The sequence below is a fragment of the Leopardus geoffroyi genome, chromosome C1, assembly GCF_018350155.1.
Source record: "Leopardus geoffroyi isolate Oge1 chromosome C1, O.geoffroyi_Oge1_pat1.0, whole genome shotgun sequence".
In the NCBI taxonomy this organism is placed as follows: Eukaryota; Metazoa; Chordata; class Mammalia; order Carnivora; family Felidae; genus Leopardus; species Leopardus geoffroyi.
Window position 1 is genome coordinate 30305363 of NC_059328.1, and position 20755 is coordinate 30326117.

The 20755-nt window shown below is 42.3% G+C and overlaps 1 protein-coding gene and 1 non-coding gene across 17 annotated transcripts in view; one reads left to right on the plus strand and one right to left on the minus strand.

Annotated features, from left to right (window-relative positions):
* Nucleotides 1-20755, plus strand: part of MACF1 (microtubule actin crosslinking factor 1) — a 336214-nt gene that overhangs the window by 50814 nt on the left and 264645 nt on the right. Inside the window, exon 1 of one of the 16 annotated variants that reach the window (XM_045482252.1) lies at nt 9796-10021. The exons of the other annotated variants lie outside the window; for them this stretch is intronic. Within the exon in view, the coding sequence (XP_045338208.1) occupies nt 9970-10021 (52 nt within the window). The 5' untranslated portion in view covers nt 9796-9969. Of the gene's footprint in view, nt 1-9795; nt 10022-20755 lie in introns of those variants that run through there. 16 annotated transcript variants of the gene reach the window in all.
* Nucleotides 18432-18538, minus strand: LOC123600120. The gene has a single exon (XR_006713499.1). It is a non-coding gene; the product is annotated as a U6 spliceosomal RNA (small nuclear RNA).

The following is a 20755-nucleotide window of genomic DNA, read 5'->3' on the forward strand; positions in this document are numbered from 1 at the left end:
ACTCTGTGGTGAATATCAGTGTCAAAAAATATGTATCTATATAATAATTTGTATTGTTAATATTTCCATTGCATGGGTGTACTGCCCTTGAGCCGATACCCTATTGTCGGATTTTTAGGTACTTCTGCATTTGATGTTTTAAACAATGAGATGAATATACTTGTATATATATTTTTTCTTTGCACACTTAGCCACATTTCTTTTGTATAAATTCCTAAAAGTAAAATTGCAGAATCAAAATTCATTGCATGCTTTACAACATTTTAGATATATTTTTGCTGAACTACTCTCTGCCAAAGTTGTACCATGTAGTTGAGTTTTTATACTTCATTGAGATTTTTTTTTTCCTGTGGTAGGTTTTGCGTTGCTGTTGGAGATTTTATGTATTGGAATGATTTAATTAAGTTGGTGTTTTATGAAGACTGATGTTGTGCCACGTGCAACATGGATTGGAATGAGAAGGAGAGAAATCTGTTTTTTGGAGACCATTTTAGCAATTCAGGTGTGAGGTAATGAGGATTAGACAGGAGAGGACAGCTGTTGGATAAAGGAGAAGATGATGAAAGGCGGTGGGAAGAACTGACAGGACTGGATAGTGGGTTGAGTAAAGTGTGCCATTACTCAAAGTGGGAAATTAAAAGGAGGTATCAATTTGGGGAGGGAAGCTGTGGGTCCACTTTTAATAACCTGAGTTCTAGTTGCTGTGGCATGCTCAGGTGGAAATGCCCTGTAGGCGGTTGGCACTGTACCGCAGCAGTCAGAAGAGAGGCAGGGCTCAGTCATCTCAGCCTGTTTAAAGTCCTACACAATAAATAGCCTTTCCAGCATCCTCTCCAGGTGCCTCCTCAGATCTAAGCCAGACAAGACTGTCTTCTTGGAGAGCCTTCACTTGCTGTGTCTGCCGTGTGGCACTCACCCATTGGTCACAGCCCACCTCAGAGTCTTCCAGGAAACCTTCTTTGATCACCCCCACTGGGTATTAGTTCCTAATTTATTAAATGCTAGTGGTCATTTTTTTTCTGTATCTTTCATATTGTACTTTAGTATCCTGTTTGTACATACGCATTATTTTCTTCTACAATATGGGAAGCTTCTCGAAGTTGACAACTAACTTGAGTTGAGTATCATAAACTCCATTTAATCTCCCACACTGCCAGCACATAAGGGTCCAAAAATATTTGGTGATTTGTGGAGTAAATGGAACCAGCTTTAATGTAATATTATTAATAAGTTGGATTGTGGGGCGCCTGGGTGGCGCAGTCGGTTGGGCGTCCGACTTCAGCCAGGTCACGATCTCGCGGTCCGGGAGTTCGAGCCCCGCGTCAGGCTCTGGGCTGATGGCTCAGAGCCTGGAGCCTGTTTCCGATTCTGTGTCTCCCTCTCTCTCTGCCCCTCCCCCGTTCATGCTCTGTCTCTCTCTGTCCCAAAAATAAATAAACGTTGAAAAAAAAAAATTAATAAGTTGGATTGTTATCATTCTACACCTAACACCTAATAAAGTGCTAACACTATTTATGGACATTCTTCTACTTATTTTTCTTAAATATGCAGATATACTATGGGAGGTGAAGTGGAAAACAAAAGATGTTAAGTGTTTCCCCTTTCAGAGCCATGTTCTTTGTTTCCTCCAAGATTCTTAAGTGCAGTATAAATCCCCTGCCCTTTAGTTTTCAACCCCCTCCACTGTCCTGAAATTGCTGTTGCCAAGGTCATTAATCACTTCCTAGTTGCCAAATCCAATGGGAATTTTTCAGCCCTAATCTTACATGGCCTTTTTTGTGTACTTGAGACTATGAAATGCTTTGTTCTCCTTCCTGTGGCATCTGGGTGGCTCAGTTGGTTAAGTGTCCCACTTTGGCTCTGGTCATGATCTTGTTTGTGGGTTTGAGCCTGGCATCAGGCTCTGTGCCAACAGTGCAGAGCCTGCTTGGGATTCTCTCTCTCTCTGCCCCTCCCTGATTCATGCTTTCTCTCTCTCTCAAAATAAATAAATAAACTTCAAAAGAAAAGTTTTTCCTTCCCTAACTTTTTGTGACTTTATCCTCTCCTGATTTTCTTCCTTCGTTTACAAGTTTATTTTCCTTTAAATAAAGATGCTTTCTAGGATTTTGTCTTTGGCCCTCCACATAGTTTTCTTGAGTGATCTTATACTCATATTTTCTTTTTTTTTAATTTTTAAAAAAATGTTTATTTCTGAGAGAGAGAGAGAGAGCATGAGCAGGGGAGGTGCAGAGAGAGATGGAGACACAGAATCCAAAGCAGGCTCTAGGCTCTGAGCTTTCAGCACAGAGCCCGACGTGGGGCTTGAATTCAACGAGCTGTGAGATCATGACCTGAGCCAAAGATGGGCGCTTAACCCACTGAGCCACCCAGGTGCCCCTTATGCTCCTTTTCCAACTGCTGGGTCAGCTCTCTCTCCTGATCTGCATGCACGTATCTCTGAGTGTTGGAGGACTTCTTTTTTTTTAATTTATTTAATTTATTTTTTTTTAATTTTTTTTTTAACGTTTATTTATTTTTGAGACAGAGAGAGGCAGAGCATGAACGGGGGAGGGTCAGAGAGAGAGGGAGACACAGAATCGGAAGCAGGCTCCAGGCTCTGGGCCATCATCAGCCCAGAGCCCGACGCGGGGCTCGAACTCACGGACCGTGAGATCGTGACCTGAGCTGAAGTCGGACGCTTAACCAACTGAGCCACCCAGGCTCCCCGGAGGACTTCTTTTACATATCTTATAGGTGCCTTTTACTCAGCTTGTTCCACACTGAATTGTTCATCCTCACCCCAGCCAATCTGCTTTTTTCTCTCCCATTCCCAGTCACACAGGTGAGATATTTGGGAATCATTTGAGAATCTTCCCTCACTTGGTGTGTCCACCCAACACTACTCTAGCTCAAACAAAACAGTAATCACATGCTGTATAATTCTACTTGAGATCTCACACTCCTTCCTTTCTTCCCACTCCCAGGACTGTTTTCTTTGTTATGAGTCTATTATTTCTCACTGTGTAAATGTGATAGTGTCCTAACTGGTTTCTTTCCCTTCTGTCTTGCTTCCCTCATTTTCACAGCTGCTAGAATATGCTTTATGAACTTAAAATCTAATGATTAAAAAAAAATAGTCACTCGGCTTCCTATTGCCTTTAGGATGAAATGTGTTTTGTTTTTAGCATGGCATGCAAAGCTTTCATGTCCTGCCATTATTCTTCCAGGGGAAAGAGTACCCTACACTCTAGCTATGTCAAACTATTTTAAGTTCCTTAAATGCATCGTGCTCTCTCATGTTTCTGCTTTGCTTTTTCTGTCTACAGCACTCCTGTCCCCATCAATCCGGTTCTGTCTGGCCCCAAAGTTCCAGTTGCAGCAGCATCTCTTTTGGGAAGCCTTCCCTAGGCTTCCATGTGCTTCTTTGCGTCCATGTACCTTTACCAGCATCAGCCGCACTGTATTGCATCTTGGTGCGCTTGCTTGTCTCACTCACTAGATCATAAGATGCTTGAGCGGCGGCCCTGAACTCTTCAGCTTCACCCTCAGGGGTGTACCGATTTGGCCAGGGCAGGCTTGTTGGCTGTATGAATGATGGAGTGAGTAGGTATGTGGTCAGTGGCGGTGCCGGGATCAGGATTTAGAATCTCGAATTCTTGGCTTTCATTTATTTTTTGACTAGGTAATATGTTCACATAATTGACTGTTCAGAAGGTCCAAAAAGATGAAAGTACAGTGAAAAATCTTTCACTCCAGCCATCCTTTCCCCTTCCCTGAAGACAATATTGTCAGCTTTTTGTGCCTTCCAGAGATGATGTGTGCACTTATTTATTTAAGAAAGTAATTCAGCAAATATTTGTTGAGCCCCTACTACATGCCAGGTACCATGCTAGGCTCTGGGGATAAACAGTGAAGAAAGTAGATAAAAATCCCTGACTTTCTGCAATCTAAATTCTATATATTTTTCTTCCCTCCTTTTTAAACAAACATAAATGAGAGGCTAACGTACACCCTGTTTGACTTTTCTTTGTTTTACTTATTAGATCTTGAAAATTAATCCGTTTCAGCACATAAAGACCTTCTCTTTTTCCCTCTTGCTTATTATTCCATTATATGGATGGAATTGCTGAGCCTGCCTCAGATTCTGTCTCTGTCCCTCTGCCCCTCCCCTGCTCATGCTCTGTCTGTCTCTCTTTCAAATATAAAATAAAACATTCATTTGGCCAATTACCTACTGATGGACACTCTTTTGTTATAAAATTCTGTAATGAAAAAGCTGTTGTACACTTATCATTTTGCAAATGTATATCTATAGGAAAAATTCTTAGGTGTGGAATTGCTGGGCCAAATAGTATACATACTTATAAATTTGATGGATGGTTTGATCCATGACTTTAATTTTTATTATGAATATTTCAAGCATGTAGATGAGTATAGATAACACTATAGCAGATGTATATGTACCCACTACTCATTAGTTGTTGGCACCCCTATTGAGGTTTTACCTATTAAGTACTTTTAGCACCTCCTTAACATTATGATGTTTTCCCACTGGATATTATCCTATTTAAAAACATTTTTTTAAATGTTTGTTTATTTTGGGGCTCCTCGGTGGCACAGTTGTTGAGCTTCCGACTTCGGCTCAGGTCATAATCTCACTGCTCGTGGTTTTGCCCCCTGTGTCAGGCTCTGTGCTGACAGCTCAGAGCCTGGAGCCTGCCTCACATTCTGTCTCCATCCCTCTGCCCCTCCCCTGCTCATGCTCTGTCTCTCTTTCAAATATAAAATAAAACATTAAAAAAATTAAAAAAAAAATGTTTATTTTTGAGAGAGACAGTGCAAGCGGGGGAGGGGCAGAGAGAATGGCAGATGTAGAATCCAATGCAGGCTCCAGGCTCGGAGCTGTCAGCACAGAGCCTGACAGTGGGTCTCAAACCCAGGAACCAGGAGATCATGACCTGCGCTGAAGTTGGCTGCTTAACTGACTGAGCCACCCAGGCGCCCCACACTGAATATTATCTTAGACTCAAGGTAATAAGTTTCTTAAGAACTCTTACCCTGCCATCCTGGAGTCAGCACTATACAGTCTGTCTTGGGCTTTTTTTTTTTTTTTTTTTTTTTTTAATAACCTCATTTTTAGGAAAAGGCAGCTTCAAAGGAAAATTCCATTATGCTATTTTTAGTGTCTACAATCTGAGTTTTCAATAATGTTTATTTTCCCTCCTTCCTCTACTCAAAAGCAACATAGGAATGCTCTGGGAAGTTGGTGGCCTGTCGTCTTGGAGACTTGTTTTATTTGCTGGTGGAAGTGCTCAGGTGAATTGAACCAGCAAGCACTTTTTCCCCACAGGTTTGTCAGAATAACTACGGTGTTCCTCAGCAGGCGCCTACCTTTGTGTCCTTTGGATCCTGATGGATTTGATGAGAGGAGCTGTTCCTGGAGGAAGGGGATACTGTTGGTCTCTATTACACCTGAATGCCTGTGGCTGTGTTAGGAGACTTTTGTTGAAATAAAAGTCCTTCTCTCCTATCTCTCTGCTGGAGATCCATAACCTTGTTCCAGTAGTAGGTGACTCTTACCTCTGACCTTTTTCTTAGGTCCCCCCAATGAGGCTTTTAGGTTACTTTATGATGTTATAAATGTAGAAGGGAATTTTGGTCTCAGGTAGAGCTAGAATCCAAGGTCATGGAAGACACAGATTTACCTTAAGAGCAGGTATTTTTGCCTTCCCTCCCAATTGGTCAGTGCCTTTCACCTTGTCTGGTCTTGTAATATTACATAACCACTGTAGGGAGGAGAGGACTCATAGGATTCACCCATTTTTCCGTGAACCACACGGCCAAAAAGAAAAGGATCAAGGAGAGAGAACTGATTTGAGGGTGTGTGGCCTAAAGCACAAGGCCTTTTTAAGCTCATTGTCAGACCCCAAATCATAAGTCTGGTCCACACAAAGTACCTCCCCAAGCCTGGGGTAAGCACAGAGTGGGCAGAGCTTCTTGGACCTTTGCTGCCAGACCCGCACTTAGTTCCCTTTAAAGCCTCCCTTGGCCTTGCCATTTCAGTTCTCTCCTTCTAAGCATGAGGTCTGACTTCTTTTGTCTTCTGTTCCTCAGCCCTGCAGAGGCAGCCCTGGCCCTGGGGACAACTCTTTCTTCAGATGGCAAACTCATTTTCTCTCTAGCAGTCCAGAGGGACAAGGTGTAATTCAATCCTTTTCTCCTTCAGACACTGCTGCCAGGGGGAGACAATGAAGAAAGTGATCTTTGTTGCTCCCTGAATAGGACCATGAACCTGGCACCTGCTTTTGTTACTGACTTCTTAAGTCACTGGAGACATTTTTGCTGTCTTCCTGGGCCAGCAGCTGCTTTGGAGTAACAGGAGCAACTGGCCTCAGAGAAAATGGATAGATATATTTATATGAAGAGAGTTACCTTTCATGTTCCTAAACCTCTTGTCTTTAGGGCTGGTCTAGAGAGTGAGCAGTTGGAAGTCAGCTGTGCCTTCAGTTGGACCACCTATGACCCTCATCTTCTGTGAATCTGAGCAGACAGATTGATTCCTTTTTTGTCCTGCTCTCCATCTCATTAGACTCTTGAGTTTTGCGTTCCCGGCACCTATAGTGCCTGCTGCGTGGTGAGTACACAACAAATGTACACAGAATGAATGGCTGGGTGAATTCCTTAAACTGGCTGCTCGGGTTTTGCTTCCCTGACCCTGACATGAGGGGGCCTTGTGGAAGAAGGACCTCTGTTTTGAGAAGAAAGATTGCTTCAAAGGGATTTTGAAAGTTATTGATTTGTAGAGGAGTTTTGGGGGACTGTGTGAACTCCAAGATAGGACTTTCTCTCTCTTCATCGGCCTAGAACTTTCTCCTCAGTTGTAAGGAGACTGCTGGAAGACTTGTCCTGCTGTTTCAGGATTTGTATCCTGGACCTGACTCAGGCCTTCACTCCACCCACCTAAGTTCTGGTGTCCCTGAGCCCACTCAAGGGCAGGGCAGGTGTTCCTTTTTAACTGCCATCCTGTCACTATAGAGCCAGAAGCTCTAAGGACCACATCTCATGCTCTGTCCTCTGCACTTCTTGATCTGCCTTCATTCAGTCAAGTTCCACTTAGTTCTGAGGTGTCTGTGCCTTTGTAAGGGCTGTTGGAGACAGCAGGGCTGTTTTTCTCCCTGTCAGCAGCTGGCCAGAGAGGCCCTATTTGACTGCCAGATCCTGAGCCTTTTACATTGTCCATCTTGGTCTGGAACCTAGGGCAGAATTTCTCTTGCCACCTGAGGTAACACCTCACTATTCGCCGTGTGGGACCTATGAGGATAAAAGATAAACAGCCACAAAGAGCATGTAGAGGTATTGGACTGTGGTGCTTTGAAATGCTTTGATTCTGAGGAACGGTCTCTGATCTGCAAGAAGAATACAACTGGAGTCCAGGCTGCCCCCCACCCCCCCCCCCTTTCCCCAAAGCCTCAAATCGGAACCATCACTCACTTTATAATTCCAAACATCCTTGTTTTTGTTTAATTTTTATCTGATAAAATGTTATTAAACAATTTCAATGGTGAAACACACAGAGGAAATGACAAACCAGCATGTGTTGTCTTTTAAATGCACTTAGTTCAAGTAGCTATTTTAAAAGTCAGTTTTTCCTGCTGTTAGATTCCTGTCGTCTGGACTGCTTTGCTCCTTCAGGTGGGAGGAGTCTCTGAGTGGGATTTTATAGTGGCGTTAAAGCAAGAGGACCCAGTTCTGCTCGGGCTAATTGATCATTCCTTTACATTCTTATATTCACCTGCACTACGTTGATTGCTTTCAGATCATGACACAGAACAGGTCTTAGAGATCAGTTCAGAGGTTCTTTACCTATGATTCATTGACCCCTCTCCACTTGTAAACAAAAGTTTTTATGTAGATGAATATGTGCCTTTTTCTAGGGAGAGTATCCTTAGTTTTCATCAGGTTCTCACTAGAGTTTGTGACCTAAACAGAAAAGAACAATTAGGGTTTTATAGGAATTTGGGGCTCCTGCCTGCCATAGCTAGTTTGTGGCAAAGTTGGATCTTGAGATAGACTCTGGAATCTAGGTATTTTGACTCTATAACCCAAGTACTTTATTATCCATTCTCTTCCTGGAGAAATAAGTGGAATAATGCTAGGAAACAGACACACATGATCTGAACTGTTGTTTAATGCTTGCCTTTCTCTGTCCACAGCCTTATTTTACAGATGAGGAATCCAAGGACCTGGTCTGTTGGACTAGGTGACCTTAAAGATACTGTGATTCTTACAGTAATGTACCATAGAATCTATATTTCTGTTAGGTTTTTTACTGTATCCCATTGTCTAACCTATGCCCTGTAAACATTAAGGTCCCTTTTAACTGTTGAATCTTGCCCATGAAATTGTTCTTTTGAGAAAAGGAACCATGTATTGTGTTGCCCTTGACTTCTCATAAATACTTAGATCTGCATACAGTGATTGGCTACCTTGTGACTATTGACTGATAGCATAAGAAGGCACAAAAGCCTAGGTTGGATATTTTTATTATTTAAAAATGTTCCCCTTTCTATTATCTTAGCAGCTGTTAATATTACTTAGCCTGATCTTTTTAAGTGGGAACACTCTCTTTTTTCTTTGTTTTCACAATGCTCCTTATACAGTTTCTTCACCTGCACCCAACCTGCATAATTGGGAGTTTTGTGCAACATTATATCTGACACACTTTGAGTTCTACCCCAAGGCACTGAATGGCAGCCTGCATGGCAGGTTGTTCAGAAAACCTTCAGGCCTGGGAGAGGGGTGTCTTCTTTATGAGGGGTTGCTCCTCTGTGGTGTCTGACTCAGTTGATTGCCCATGGATTTCTAGAATGCCAAGGCTTTCATGGTAAGATGAGCCAGAGCACCAGAGTGTGACTTTTAGGCAGATTGCTTACCCTGTTTTCTCATATGTAAAATCAGATTTACAGTTATTTTCGTAAAGACATTTTCAAAGATGAACATAATGATGCAGACGAACCATTTTGAATTTCTTACAACGAGATACTATAGAAATTTCAGGTTTTCTCCCCCTTATTACATAATCTATGTAGCTTATCCGAAGAGCCTGTGATTACTTGGGGGGGGGGGTCATCTTTTTGAGGCTAATTGAGTAGAAGGAAATTTGCAGCAGCTACTGACATCATTAAAGCAAAACCAAAAACAAATTAGCTGAGTGGAATAGTGCCCTGGAGTGGGAAGCTGTGAGGGTGGTGTTTGAACTTCACTTGTCCCCTAGTTATCTATGGAGAAGGTCCTGCCCCCCGAATTGTGCATTTAGCACTTAGCAAGTGGGCTTTACAGTTTAGCACTTAGGGAGTGGGCCTCACACTTTCTGCTTTTGTCTTCCTGCCTTGGACTGTGTTGATAAGCAGTGTCTTGCCTGTGTATGGCTGTGTTCCATTCTGTAAACATCACTGCTGTAAGGGGAGTGCAGAGTTGGTTGTTTATTTTGTAAAAACCTGCCCCATTGCCATGTGATATTTGCCCAAGAGCTCCTGTTGTAGTGACATGCTTGTGGTGAGTGTGGCCCTTTAAAGGTTTCGTTCTCAAATGTTAGATGAACCCCTAACCCGTGTCCTAGAGTTTTAACCAGGGGAACGGTAATCCCAGTGGATCCTGGGCTGGAGTCTAGAGAGAAGGTGGCAGATGAGGTGGCAGATGATAGGCAGGGGCCTGTTGTGGTCTCCTTCCTCTTTTGCACAAAGGAGGGGCTGTCCTCTCCTGGGGAGGTATTTCCGCTCACTGCAACAAATGAGGGAGCACAAAGCCCTGTAATGTAATGAGGCTTCTCTGGTGACGTCACTTATAAATGTGGTCAAAGTCCAGTTCTTGGGGGCTAGCAAGCACGGGGGCTTAGAGATCAGTCCGTTCAAACGCTCTCACTTCTCAGCTGTCACTGTGCCATGCTGCCTACTTCTAGCCACTGAACCAACACAGCGGAGCAGGGGCATGAACGCCTACAAGTACCAGAAGTTCCTGGAGGGACTCAACAACCTTAGAGGTACAGTGAGGCTTCTGGCTCGCTGCCTTTCTCCTTGCTGAATTTGTGAATGCTTACTGTGTTGTGTGTTATGCGGGCGTCTTTCCTTTCCATCAGCTGCTCAGGAGCTTGGAAAACCCTCTTACTCTGAGCTGGCCATATTTTTGTGTGTGTTCCCACAATGACACAGAAAGGCTAGCATTGTAAGTGTGATGGTGGGTGACCAGGAGGGGATCGTTTCTGCTACTTCAGTAGCAATCTGTTCTCTTTCTTGAATGTTGAATGGACAATGAAGAAATGTCTCCTGCTCTCTTTCTTTCTTTTTTTTTTTTTTTTTTTTTTTTGGTTTGATAATTTATTTATTTATTTTATTTGTATTTTTTTTTTAGTTTCAAGTTTTTATTTAAATTCCAGTTAGTTAACTTATAGGGTAATACTGGTTTCAGGAGTAGAATTTAGTAATTCATCACATACATACAGCACCCTATGCTCATCACATGTGCCCTCCTTAATACCCGTCTCCCCACCAATCTCCCCTCCATCAACCCTCAGTTTATTCTCTATAGTTAAGATTCTGATTTCTGGTTTGCCTCTCTTTTTTTTCCTCCTATGTTTATCTGTTTTGTTTCTTTTTTAAAAATTTTCATTTATTTATTTTTTAATTTACATCCAAGTTAGTTAGCCTATAGTGCAATAATGATTTCAGGAGTAGATTCCAGTGATTCATCCCCTATGTATAACGCCTAGTGCTCATCCCAACAAGCATCTTCTCCCCTGCTCTCTTGAGTTGAGCAGGGCTCAGGATACTCCCAGGGCAGTGTGGGTGGAGGGCTTTTGCCATCTGGCACTGCAGCCTCACCTAGGTGTAGTTGTTTCTTGGGCCAGGTTTTCCAGTCACCTGTGTGTATAGTGAGTCAGAGTCCCACCTGGAGAGAGCAGGAGTGGGGAGTGGTAGGGGGTGGGGGAGGAGGAATGCAGGTTGGAGGCCAGAGATGCCATGTAAAGGGTAAATCATTGACTTTAAAGGAGGTAATCTTTTTTTAAAGTTTATTTATTTATTTTGAGAGAGAGAGAGAAAGAGAGAGAGAGAGAGAGAGAGAGAGAGAGAGAGAAAGCATGAGTGAGGAAGGGGCAGAGAGAGAGGGAGAAAGAGAGAATCCCAATCAGGCTCTGCAGTGTCAGTGCAGAGAACCTGATGTGGGGCTCAAACCCACAAACCGGAAGATCATGCCCTGAGCCAAAGTCGAATGCTTAACCAACTGAGCCATCCAGGCACCCCTAAAGGAGGTAACTTTTTAATAAAATAATATTTAAAGAGAATCATGTCTGCTTTACATGATTGTCCAACTCTTTGCTGACCATAGATGAGAAAAATTCAGGCCTCTTTTTGGCTCTTAAGGAAGAAGATAGATGAAATCTTTTTACTATCTCTTCTGTAATTCATAGATGATTCTATTTCCATCTGCTTAGGAAGGTGCTCAAACCATCCCTCTTTCACCAGCAGTCTAGATTCTGGATCCAGAGCAACCATGGGGTGGGTGCAGAGAGAGTAGGAGAGGTAGAGAGAGGAACAGGGATGAGGGAATGGCGGCAGACCTGGACTCCCATCCTGCCAGGGTCTGTAGATATTTTCCCTTCTTTCATTATGTGTTGAAGAACTGTTTCTAAGAGAACGTATATGAGAAGAGCTTTGCAGGCTATAAAGAGATATACAACTGTAAAGTACTATTCTACTAATTTCTACCTTTTCTTCCTTTTTGTCTCCCTACCACACCATGTAAACATTTTTTCCCCCAGGACTCCTGAGAGCTTGAGCCAATCCCTTTTGGTTTGGGGCTCTGCAAGCTCATCAGGCATCAGGCAGGTCTTAGCAAGAATGAACCACGTTAACTGTTGTTTCTCTGTCAAAGGCAATTTTGAGAGGGCAGAGGGAGTGTGGCCTTCTTCATCCAGAATCATGGGGAAGAGGTGTGAGAGGGGGACAGAACCCGTGGAACTTCTCAGGGACTGTCCTTGGGCCTTGTTGGGGCCTGGGTGAAGGGAGGTGCAAGAATGTACCCTTGTGCCATAGCAGAGAAGAGGTTCTCTTGCCCTATTTCCTGTCTTAGAGGGATCCTTCTATATTCTTGGGCATGATACCCACCCAACAGCAAGAGTCCTTTCCCTCCTCCGTTTACAAAACTCATGGAAGGGTTATCAACCTTCATTAACTTGCATGTTCCTTCAGTAGAAGAAAAGATTTAGAGTAGAAACTCCTTAGTGTAGTTTTATTCCCTATTATCCTTGGCTCCATTCTTCCGATAAAAGGCCAGAGCTTCCTGAAGATGGACAGATGGTGGATGCAAACTACAGGAGATTTACTTATCTATAGAATTGGAGAATAGAACTTTTCTTTTTTGGTTCCCCTTTGTGTCAAGGGTTTAGATGAGCAGTTAAACCACATAAGGATGGCTGTGGCCTAAGTGAATCAAGTTTAGCAGTGACCTAAGTAGATTCCTGAGTTTCTCAGGAGACCACACCACAAATAACCCTGTCCTCCTCTGCTGTATGTGCTTCGAGAGTAAAGTGCAGATATGACCGATTGGGGCACTTCTTGTTTTCCTCTCATGAAACATGCATGGAGGAAAGAGTCCTTTTTTACTCCCTAAATACGGCTTGCTTTGGTCCTGAGTGTCTTGTAACTCTCCTGACTTTCTCAGTGGGGCTGATGGAACAAGTAGCTCTTGATTTGATCCATTCAGGGATGGTGCACACTAGGAAGGGCTATTTCTGCTTTTGAAAGAGGTTGTGTTAAAACCAGCTTGGCAATCATTTATTTTCTTGACCCACCTAAAAAGTCCCCGCCTCTCCCCCTGCGCCCCCCATCCTTTCTGGCAAGGAGTGAGTAAGGTTGCTAGGAATGAACAAGTAACAGACAAGATCCATCTATCCCAGGGAGTGTTCTGTGTGGAGCTGAAATCAGAGAAGAGAAAGGACCACGCTTACAGTGGTGGCAGCTCACACTCCACTTTCCCACCCCAGATACTAGGGTTATTTTGGTTCTAGCTCTCCAAGATGAACTCAGAAGCATTTACTACTATGGGCATTAAACACGAGGATATACATATGTATATGTATATATACATATATATACATGTATATATGTACACACATATATGTATACACACATATATGTATATGTATACACACACACACACACACACACACACACACACAGAGTTTAGTGTCTGGAATGTGGCCAGAGTTCACCAAATGTTAGTTCTAGACCTTCTTTCCCCTGTCCCTCCCAGAGTCTTTGAGTCAGGGTAAGTCCTTGTGCTTGCTTTGGTTCAGAATGAGCTGGGTCAAGTTATACTCTTGTAGTGCTTGTCACCCATTGACATGATTGGTTCCAGGTCTCTTCCTTGATCTCACTGGAGGACAGTTATCAAGGTTGAGACTGGAAGACAGTAGCATTAGTGATAATAGTAATAACAGTAAGCACTCAGCAAATGTTAGTTATGGACTGGGCCCTGATCTAAGTATTTTACATGTATTAATCCATTTAGCTCCTAAAATACTCACATAACAGGTGGCTTACATTGGTAAACCCAAGGCTTGGCTGGTCTGAGAACATCTGTCCTGCTAAGGCTTTCCTGGGAATATAGCAGCCAAGATGACTGGTGCTGTCTGGGGACCAAATGCCGTGGTGGGGGGGCGGATACCCACAACTGCCCAAGTGTATGTGTGACACTCATGAGCACCTTATTCTCTGGGGGAGTGCAGAGTATGGTGCTTTGAAGTGAGGACAATAGATCTTTTCTCCCCACACTAGCCTCCTTGAGCTGTGTCCTGTTTTCTCATCCTACATTTATGTGTATACACTGTGTAATAGTCTTTATAGAGTACAATGTATGAGATACAGCAGTTTGTCTTGTTCGTTCACCCACAGAAAGCACCTGATTTAACCTTCCTTCTATCCCAGAACTTGAATCTTTCTCAGGTGAGAGAGGTATCTGGAAAGAGGGCATGTGGTTGTTTTGATTTGGTCTTTATACTCATTTCTGGAATGTTGTTATAGGTCTTAGACAATTATTTCTCCAACCCTGGGTGGCCAGGCAGATAGTTAGATACAAGGCATTGCCTTTGTCAAACTGTCCTGTGGGCTGAGTTTCACCCACTGCGTCCCCTGATTATGGTGAATGACCACTTCCCTTTTTCATTTCACCTCTATCTTTGTGTATTCCAGAGGGACTGACAGAAAGAGGTTATAGGCTCCCCTTTTCATTGAGTTACCTACTTTGCCTTTCTTGAGATGATTCAGCTTACAGCCATTCTTCCATTTAGTGTTGAAGGGAACCCAGTGGGAGAATAGAGACATTGTAGAAGTCTTTTGAAGTTCTGGTCCCCAATTTCTTGTGACTCCTTGGTGCTTTGACACCAGGATTGGGGCACAGTATATCCCATTGCTGTTGCTGCTTCTGGGCTTTAAGGTTTACTTCTCTGTTCTGCCAAAAACCATAGTTATTAAGTGATTTCTGCCCAGATGGATCTTTTCTGTGGGTAAGACAGGTTTTACTATTGGCCCAAGTCCTGCTCTTTGGCAGAGTCCAGGCCTGTGCTGTGGACTGGCAATTGGGGATTAATAGGAAAGCAGATATGTGGTTAAGGTTGAATGATGAGAAGGTGGTTCTCTAGTCTCTGCTAAACAAAATTGGGATAGGTCTGTGAGATAATGACTGATTAAAAAATTTTTTTTTGTTAATGTTTATTTTTTATATTTGAAAGAGAGAGTGTAAGCAGGGGAGTGGTAGAGAAAGAGAGAGGGAGATCGAGGATCCAAAGCGGGCTCTGTGCTGACAGCAGACAGCCCAATGTGAGTCTCAGACTCATGAAGAGATCATGACCTGAGCTGAAATCAGACGCTTAACTGACTGAGCCACCCAGGCACCCTGATAATTACCTATTTAAAAAAAAAACACACACACACACACACACACAAGTGTATCTCTGGCTACTTAGGTAGCTCAGTTGGTTGAGTGTCCAACTCTGGATTTCAGCTCAGGTCATGATCCCCCGGGGTCATGGCATTAAGCACCGTCTCAGGTTCTGCACTGAGTGTGGAGCCTGCTTAGGATTCTCTCTCTCTCTCTCTCTCTCTCTCTCTCTCTCTCTAAAATAAAACCAAAAGACACATAAAAAAAACCAAAGACAAATATACCTCAGTACTCACATACTTTCACCCTTATTTTCACTCTGCATGTACTGTTTTGTTGCCTTTGCCTGGAATACCATTATCCTTCTCTCTTTGTGTCAGACATCTCTTCTTTCAGTGCCTAGCTCATTGTCACTTTCCCCCCTAGTTCCTTTCCTTTCCTTGCTTTCTCTCTTGTCTCTTTCTTCTTCCTTTTGCATTTTGAGATAGAGTTCTCTTTTCCTCATCAGTGTTGCCATAACACTTTAAACGTACTGATTTTAGAGCATGCTTATAGTTATTAACTATGGTTATTAAACATGTTATGTTATAGTTACAGTTATTAAACATTTGATTTTCCTCCTAGTCTTTACTTCTTTGGCAAGTTTCCTGTAACTTCTGTAAGCCTCAGTTTTCTCATTTGTAAAATAGGGATAATACAACTTACCTCCCAAAATGTTGTGAGGATTACATACAATAGTAAGTGTGACATCTGGCACAGAGTTGGAGCCCAGAAGATGTTTTTTATACTGTTGCTAAAAGTGGGAACTAGACTCCTTTCTTCTTGTATCTTCTTCCCCTGGCACATGTTAAGCATGAAAGGACATTTGAAGAATTGAACTAAACTCATGTATCCAAATGTCCTTCAGTAGTCACCGTAGAGGGTTAAAAAAAAACCCACAATACTCTGACATTGGTGCCTGTGCTGTGTACATTCACAAAACCCTTTTTGTGGTTTCTCTCTTCACCTCCAGATTGTTACTCCCTTAAGAAACTACAGTTGTTTTATAGTCCTACTTAATTTTGGTCAAAAAACGATATTATCTAAGACTGAGGCTATTTTGAAACATTAAATCCAATCTCAAAGAGTGAAAATATACTGCTCTTGAAGACATTGGAAAGATGGTATTACTAGTCTGGAGGCAGTTCCAACTGAGGGGTTCCAAGTATGTTTTGGGCAGTGGCAACGTTGAGCAAGTGAACAAAGTGACTACTGACAAGGCACACACTCAGTTTGGTTTCTTAGCTGTGAGGTGTTTGTCAAGCCCTCTTTCTCATTCTCTTACTTTGGACATCCAGTGAGTAGGCCAGACTGGAAGACTGTCATTATTACCATGTCTGGGCATGCAGGAGAAGTCCTCATACCCTGACATGTACCCTTCAGAGATTGACCTTTTTTGGGGGGAATTTTCTTCCCTCTTCAATGTGGCTAATAAAGAATCTCAGGAAAAAAAAAAACCACTTTTTTTCTTCTGCCATTAAATAGATACACTATTTTGGCCTTGTAGAAAGCATAGAAAAATAAAAACCAAAAATCACAAAAATCCTACAACCTGCAGATTATTGTGTTCATAACTTGTTATGTTTCCATTTAATATTTTTCTTTTCTTTTTAAGGTTTTCTTTTTAAGTTATCTCTATACCCAGTGTGGGGCTCAGACTCACAATCCTGAGATCAAGAGTCACCTGCTCTATGCACTGAGCCAGCCAGGTGTCTCCCATTTAATATTTTCCTATCCATATATACATAACGTTTTGTTTTTATATGTTTGTCATTATTGTAATGTAGTTCTTTTTCTTGCTCTTTATTATTTTGTAAGCATTTTTATGCCTTTACCTGTTTGTTTAAATCATTTCTTAACAGATTGTGGAATTTCCTCAAATGAAAGGATCATTTATTTAACATTTCCCACTTGTGGGGCATGTGTGTTTCCAATTTTTTACAGTTGTACTATGATAATCCACATCTTTGTAAATAAAATCTTCTGTGCATTTCTGATGATACTTTTAGGATAGGTCTCTAGAAGTAGAATTACTGGTCCTAAAACATATATTCAAAGCTCTGGATGTTGGTTTTTAATTTTATTGCACTTCTAAAAGCTATTCAGGTTACCTGTAACACTTTGAATACCCTTCTGATAGCTCTTGGCCCCTTGTGCTCTAGGGATAGCACTGTCTTCAGGCTCGGTGGCCAACTGGTTCTGATATTTTACTGTGCAGTTAATTTCATCATGGGACAGGTGCCAAGTGTCTCTTTCACTTAGTCAGCAGCTCCCACATGTCATCATCTCATCACTGCACTGTTTTATTCTGAAACTTTTCTCCTAGCAACTCTGGACATTTAAATGGCTTCACTGATCCTCCCAGCCCTAGTACCTTTTCCTTTTGCACTGAGAGATCCATCTGTGTTAATCAGGAAATGCAATACCAAGAATGACCTAATCATTGCTCTACAGAAATCCTGCATTGGAACCCCAGATTGGTCCAACGTTGAGATTCTCTTTTTCTTTTCTTGCTGTTACTGAGCTAGAAAATCAGGCCAGGTTAACTTGATAGAATTAATTGGTTGACAAACTGCTATGTCATCACCCTTGCTTGTGGTAGGTGACTGCCTCTGAGAGAAATGGAGCTGGTGCCGTGTTTTAAATCAACATATTACAGTCAAGTGCAAATTGGCTTCTGTTACTTGGGACTGACAGGCTTAGGGTAGAATTATAGACTTGATGAGAGTACAATCTTGTTTCTGACTTGGAGTTGACATCCTGGAGCAGACAATGTGGGCTTTCTAACTGATGATAGACTGGGGTGTTTGGAAATTAGCTTGAGGACTGAGAGAAGGAAGGTACGCGTGTGTGCAGGGCGGTCAATAAAAATGTCTGTCTCTACAGCAGCCAGGATAGTGGAAAATGGCTTGAGTCACCAACAGACAGGATTGCATCCTCCACAGTGAGAACTGTCTACCCCTCCCATTCCCAGAGCCCTTAAGCGAACCTATCACAATGGGGTGATTCTCTCCAGTGCAAGGAATCTGGGAATCTGCATATTTCTGGGGTGAGGCCTGTCAACATCTTTTACAGTACTACGCACCTACTTAGACTTTCAGTAAATCCTGTAGTTTTTGGATGCATGATGGTTTTGTACACTATTAAAGTTTATGCCCTCCTTAATTGTGTGTGTGTGTGTGTGTGTGTGTGTGTGTGTGTGTGTGTGTGTATTTAGCTCTTTTTTAAAAAATCTTACTTTTTTAAGTACTTTTTACACCCAGTGTGGAGCTTGAAGTCACAACCCTGAGATCAAGTGTTGCGTGCTCCACCTAATGAGCCAGCCAGGTGCTCCTCTATTTAGCTTTTTAAAATAATTTTTATTTTTTCTTTTTATCTGAGTTGACACGCAATGTTACGTTAGTTTCAGGTGTACAACTTAGTGATTTGACAGATTTATACATTGTGCTGTGTTCACCACAAGTATAGCTACCATCAAAAATATGGAATGCTTCATGAATTTGTGTGTCATCCTCAGACAGGGGCCAAGCTAATCTTCTCTGTATTGTTCAAATTTTAGTATATGTGCTGTCAAAGCAAGCACCTTAATTGTGTATTTTTTAGGCTTACTGCATGTTACTGGGCTAGAAAGGGTTATCAGTACAAGTTCACATTGGGGTTGGCTTCTATTGCTGCTGGTTTGAAATGCGTGGGGAATATGAGATTCCATGGCATAATGATCCGTACTCTAGATTTTCAAATGTGTGGGGTAGTTCTGTGTTTTTTGTTATGACAGGAGATGACTGTTACACTATGTCTCACTCTCAAAGAGTGAGCCTGTATTAACAAAGTATAAATTATCATTTTTCCCTCATCCTTGGTTTTGTGTTTTTTGAAGTAGTTATTAGTATTGTCCCCACCATTCTGCCACAGTTTCTTTTGGCAATTTTCCTGGAGAAACACCAGGCTATATAGCTCTAATGGTATGTATTATTCATTACAGCAACTGTGGGCATGGACCCTCTGGATGAATATCAGTTGCTAAACAGTATCTTTTGCTCATTATGGAGTGACAGGAACCTTATAGACTTCCTGGTTTGATACATCTTGAAATCCTTTGATTTGGAAGATGAGTTTTTATAATTTGTTATCAACTAACTGGTTTATTCCCTGATAATGTTCCATGCTTTCTGTCTCTCTCTCTCTGGAAGTGCCCGTATTTTTCCCCTTCCTTCTTTTTCTTCTTCTTCTTTTTTTTTAAATTTTAAACATTTTTATTCATTCATTCATTCATCTATTTTTTAGAGAGAGAGAGAGAGTGAGCAAGAGAGAGTGGGGGAGAGGGGCAGAGGGAGAGAGAGAGAGAATCTTAAGCAGCCTTCACGCTCAGCATGGAACCTGACTCAGGACTTGATCCCACAATCTGGGATCATAACCTGAGCCAAAATCAAGAGTCAGGTGCTCAATGGACTAAGCCACCCAGGCACCGCTCTTTTTTTTTTTTTTAAAGATTTTACACATCGGGCTCTGTGTTGATAGCTTGGAACCTGGAGTCTGCTTCAGATTCTGTGTCTCCCTCTCTCTCTGCCCCTACCCTGCTCACACTCTGTCTCTCAAAAATAAATAAAATTAAAAAAAAAAAAAGTCACATGCTCCATCAACTGAGCCAGCCAGGCGCCTCCTCCGACACTTCCTTCCTTTCATTGAGAACCTTTTGCCTATCCAAGACATTGAGGATACAAAGATTAATGACAATCTCTGTCACTGAGGGATTGTCAGTCTCTTGCATGGTCCAGTGGGATATCTATCCCCTCTGTCTATTTATCTGGTGCTATTTATAGAGATATGAACAAAGTACTGTGAGAGCAGAGGTGGAGTGATTACTAGGGGCAGCCTGGTGGGTGATGGGAAGACCTGACAGCAGAATTGGTATTTGAGCCCAATCTTGAAGTTGGGTAAGAGTTTGCCAGTTAGGGGAGAAAAGGTATTCTGGAAAGACAACCGGTGTGCAAAGGAATAAACTCATGGAAGTCTGTTTCCTCTGGGGAAGAATGAGAAGTGTTGTGAAGTAGGAAGCTGGGGAGAATGGGCAGTTGTTTAGGGTGAGAGATGAAGCTGGAATGGAGAGTTGAGTCTGTGTTATAAAGGGCTAAGCAATAATGTAGGCAGTAGACAGCACTAGATATTTTCAAGGCAGAGAAATGATATAAACAATCAGGGGCTTTTTGATAGGAGAGAAGTAGAACTCTGGCAGCAGTATGAGGTCATATAGAGAGGTAGGGCTGCACCTGAAGTGGAGCTGTATGTGTCTGATTTTAGTTTGTCCAGGACAAGAGAAGAAGAGAGCAGGCACGTGAAATCCTTCTAAAAGGGAGTTTGGTTTTAGAAACAAACGGATTGTATATTGAACTACAGTTGGAGTGGAGACACTTTTCCCATAGCTCAAGTTGAACATGACCCTGTGTTGTGCAATGGTTTGTGTTTGGGTCGGTATTTCCTGGGACTCGTCAGGTGATGCACTTCGGCATGAGGCCCGTGGTGTAGCCGGGAGAATAGCAGCTCCAAGTGTGTGTCAGTGATAAGAGGGGAGAAGCCCATTTAGCTCTGCGTTGGGCTTCTGTTTCTTTGAAATTCTCTGGGCTGCAGAACCTGGCCCAGGACTCCCATCTTTTCATGACCCTTTACAGATAGCTTGGAGTGTGGACTTCATTATGTGTTGGAGTGTTGGCATTTGATACTGTCCGTGACCTCTCTGCCTATTCAAAATGTTCTTCTCTGTTAGCTTCAGTGAGAGCATTTCTTGGTTTTCCTTTACCTTATT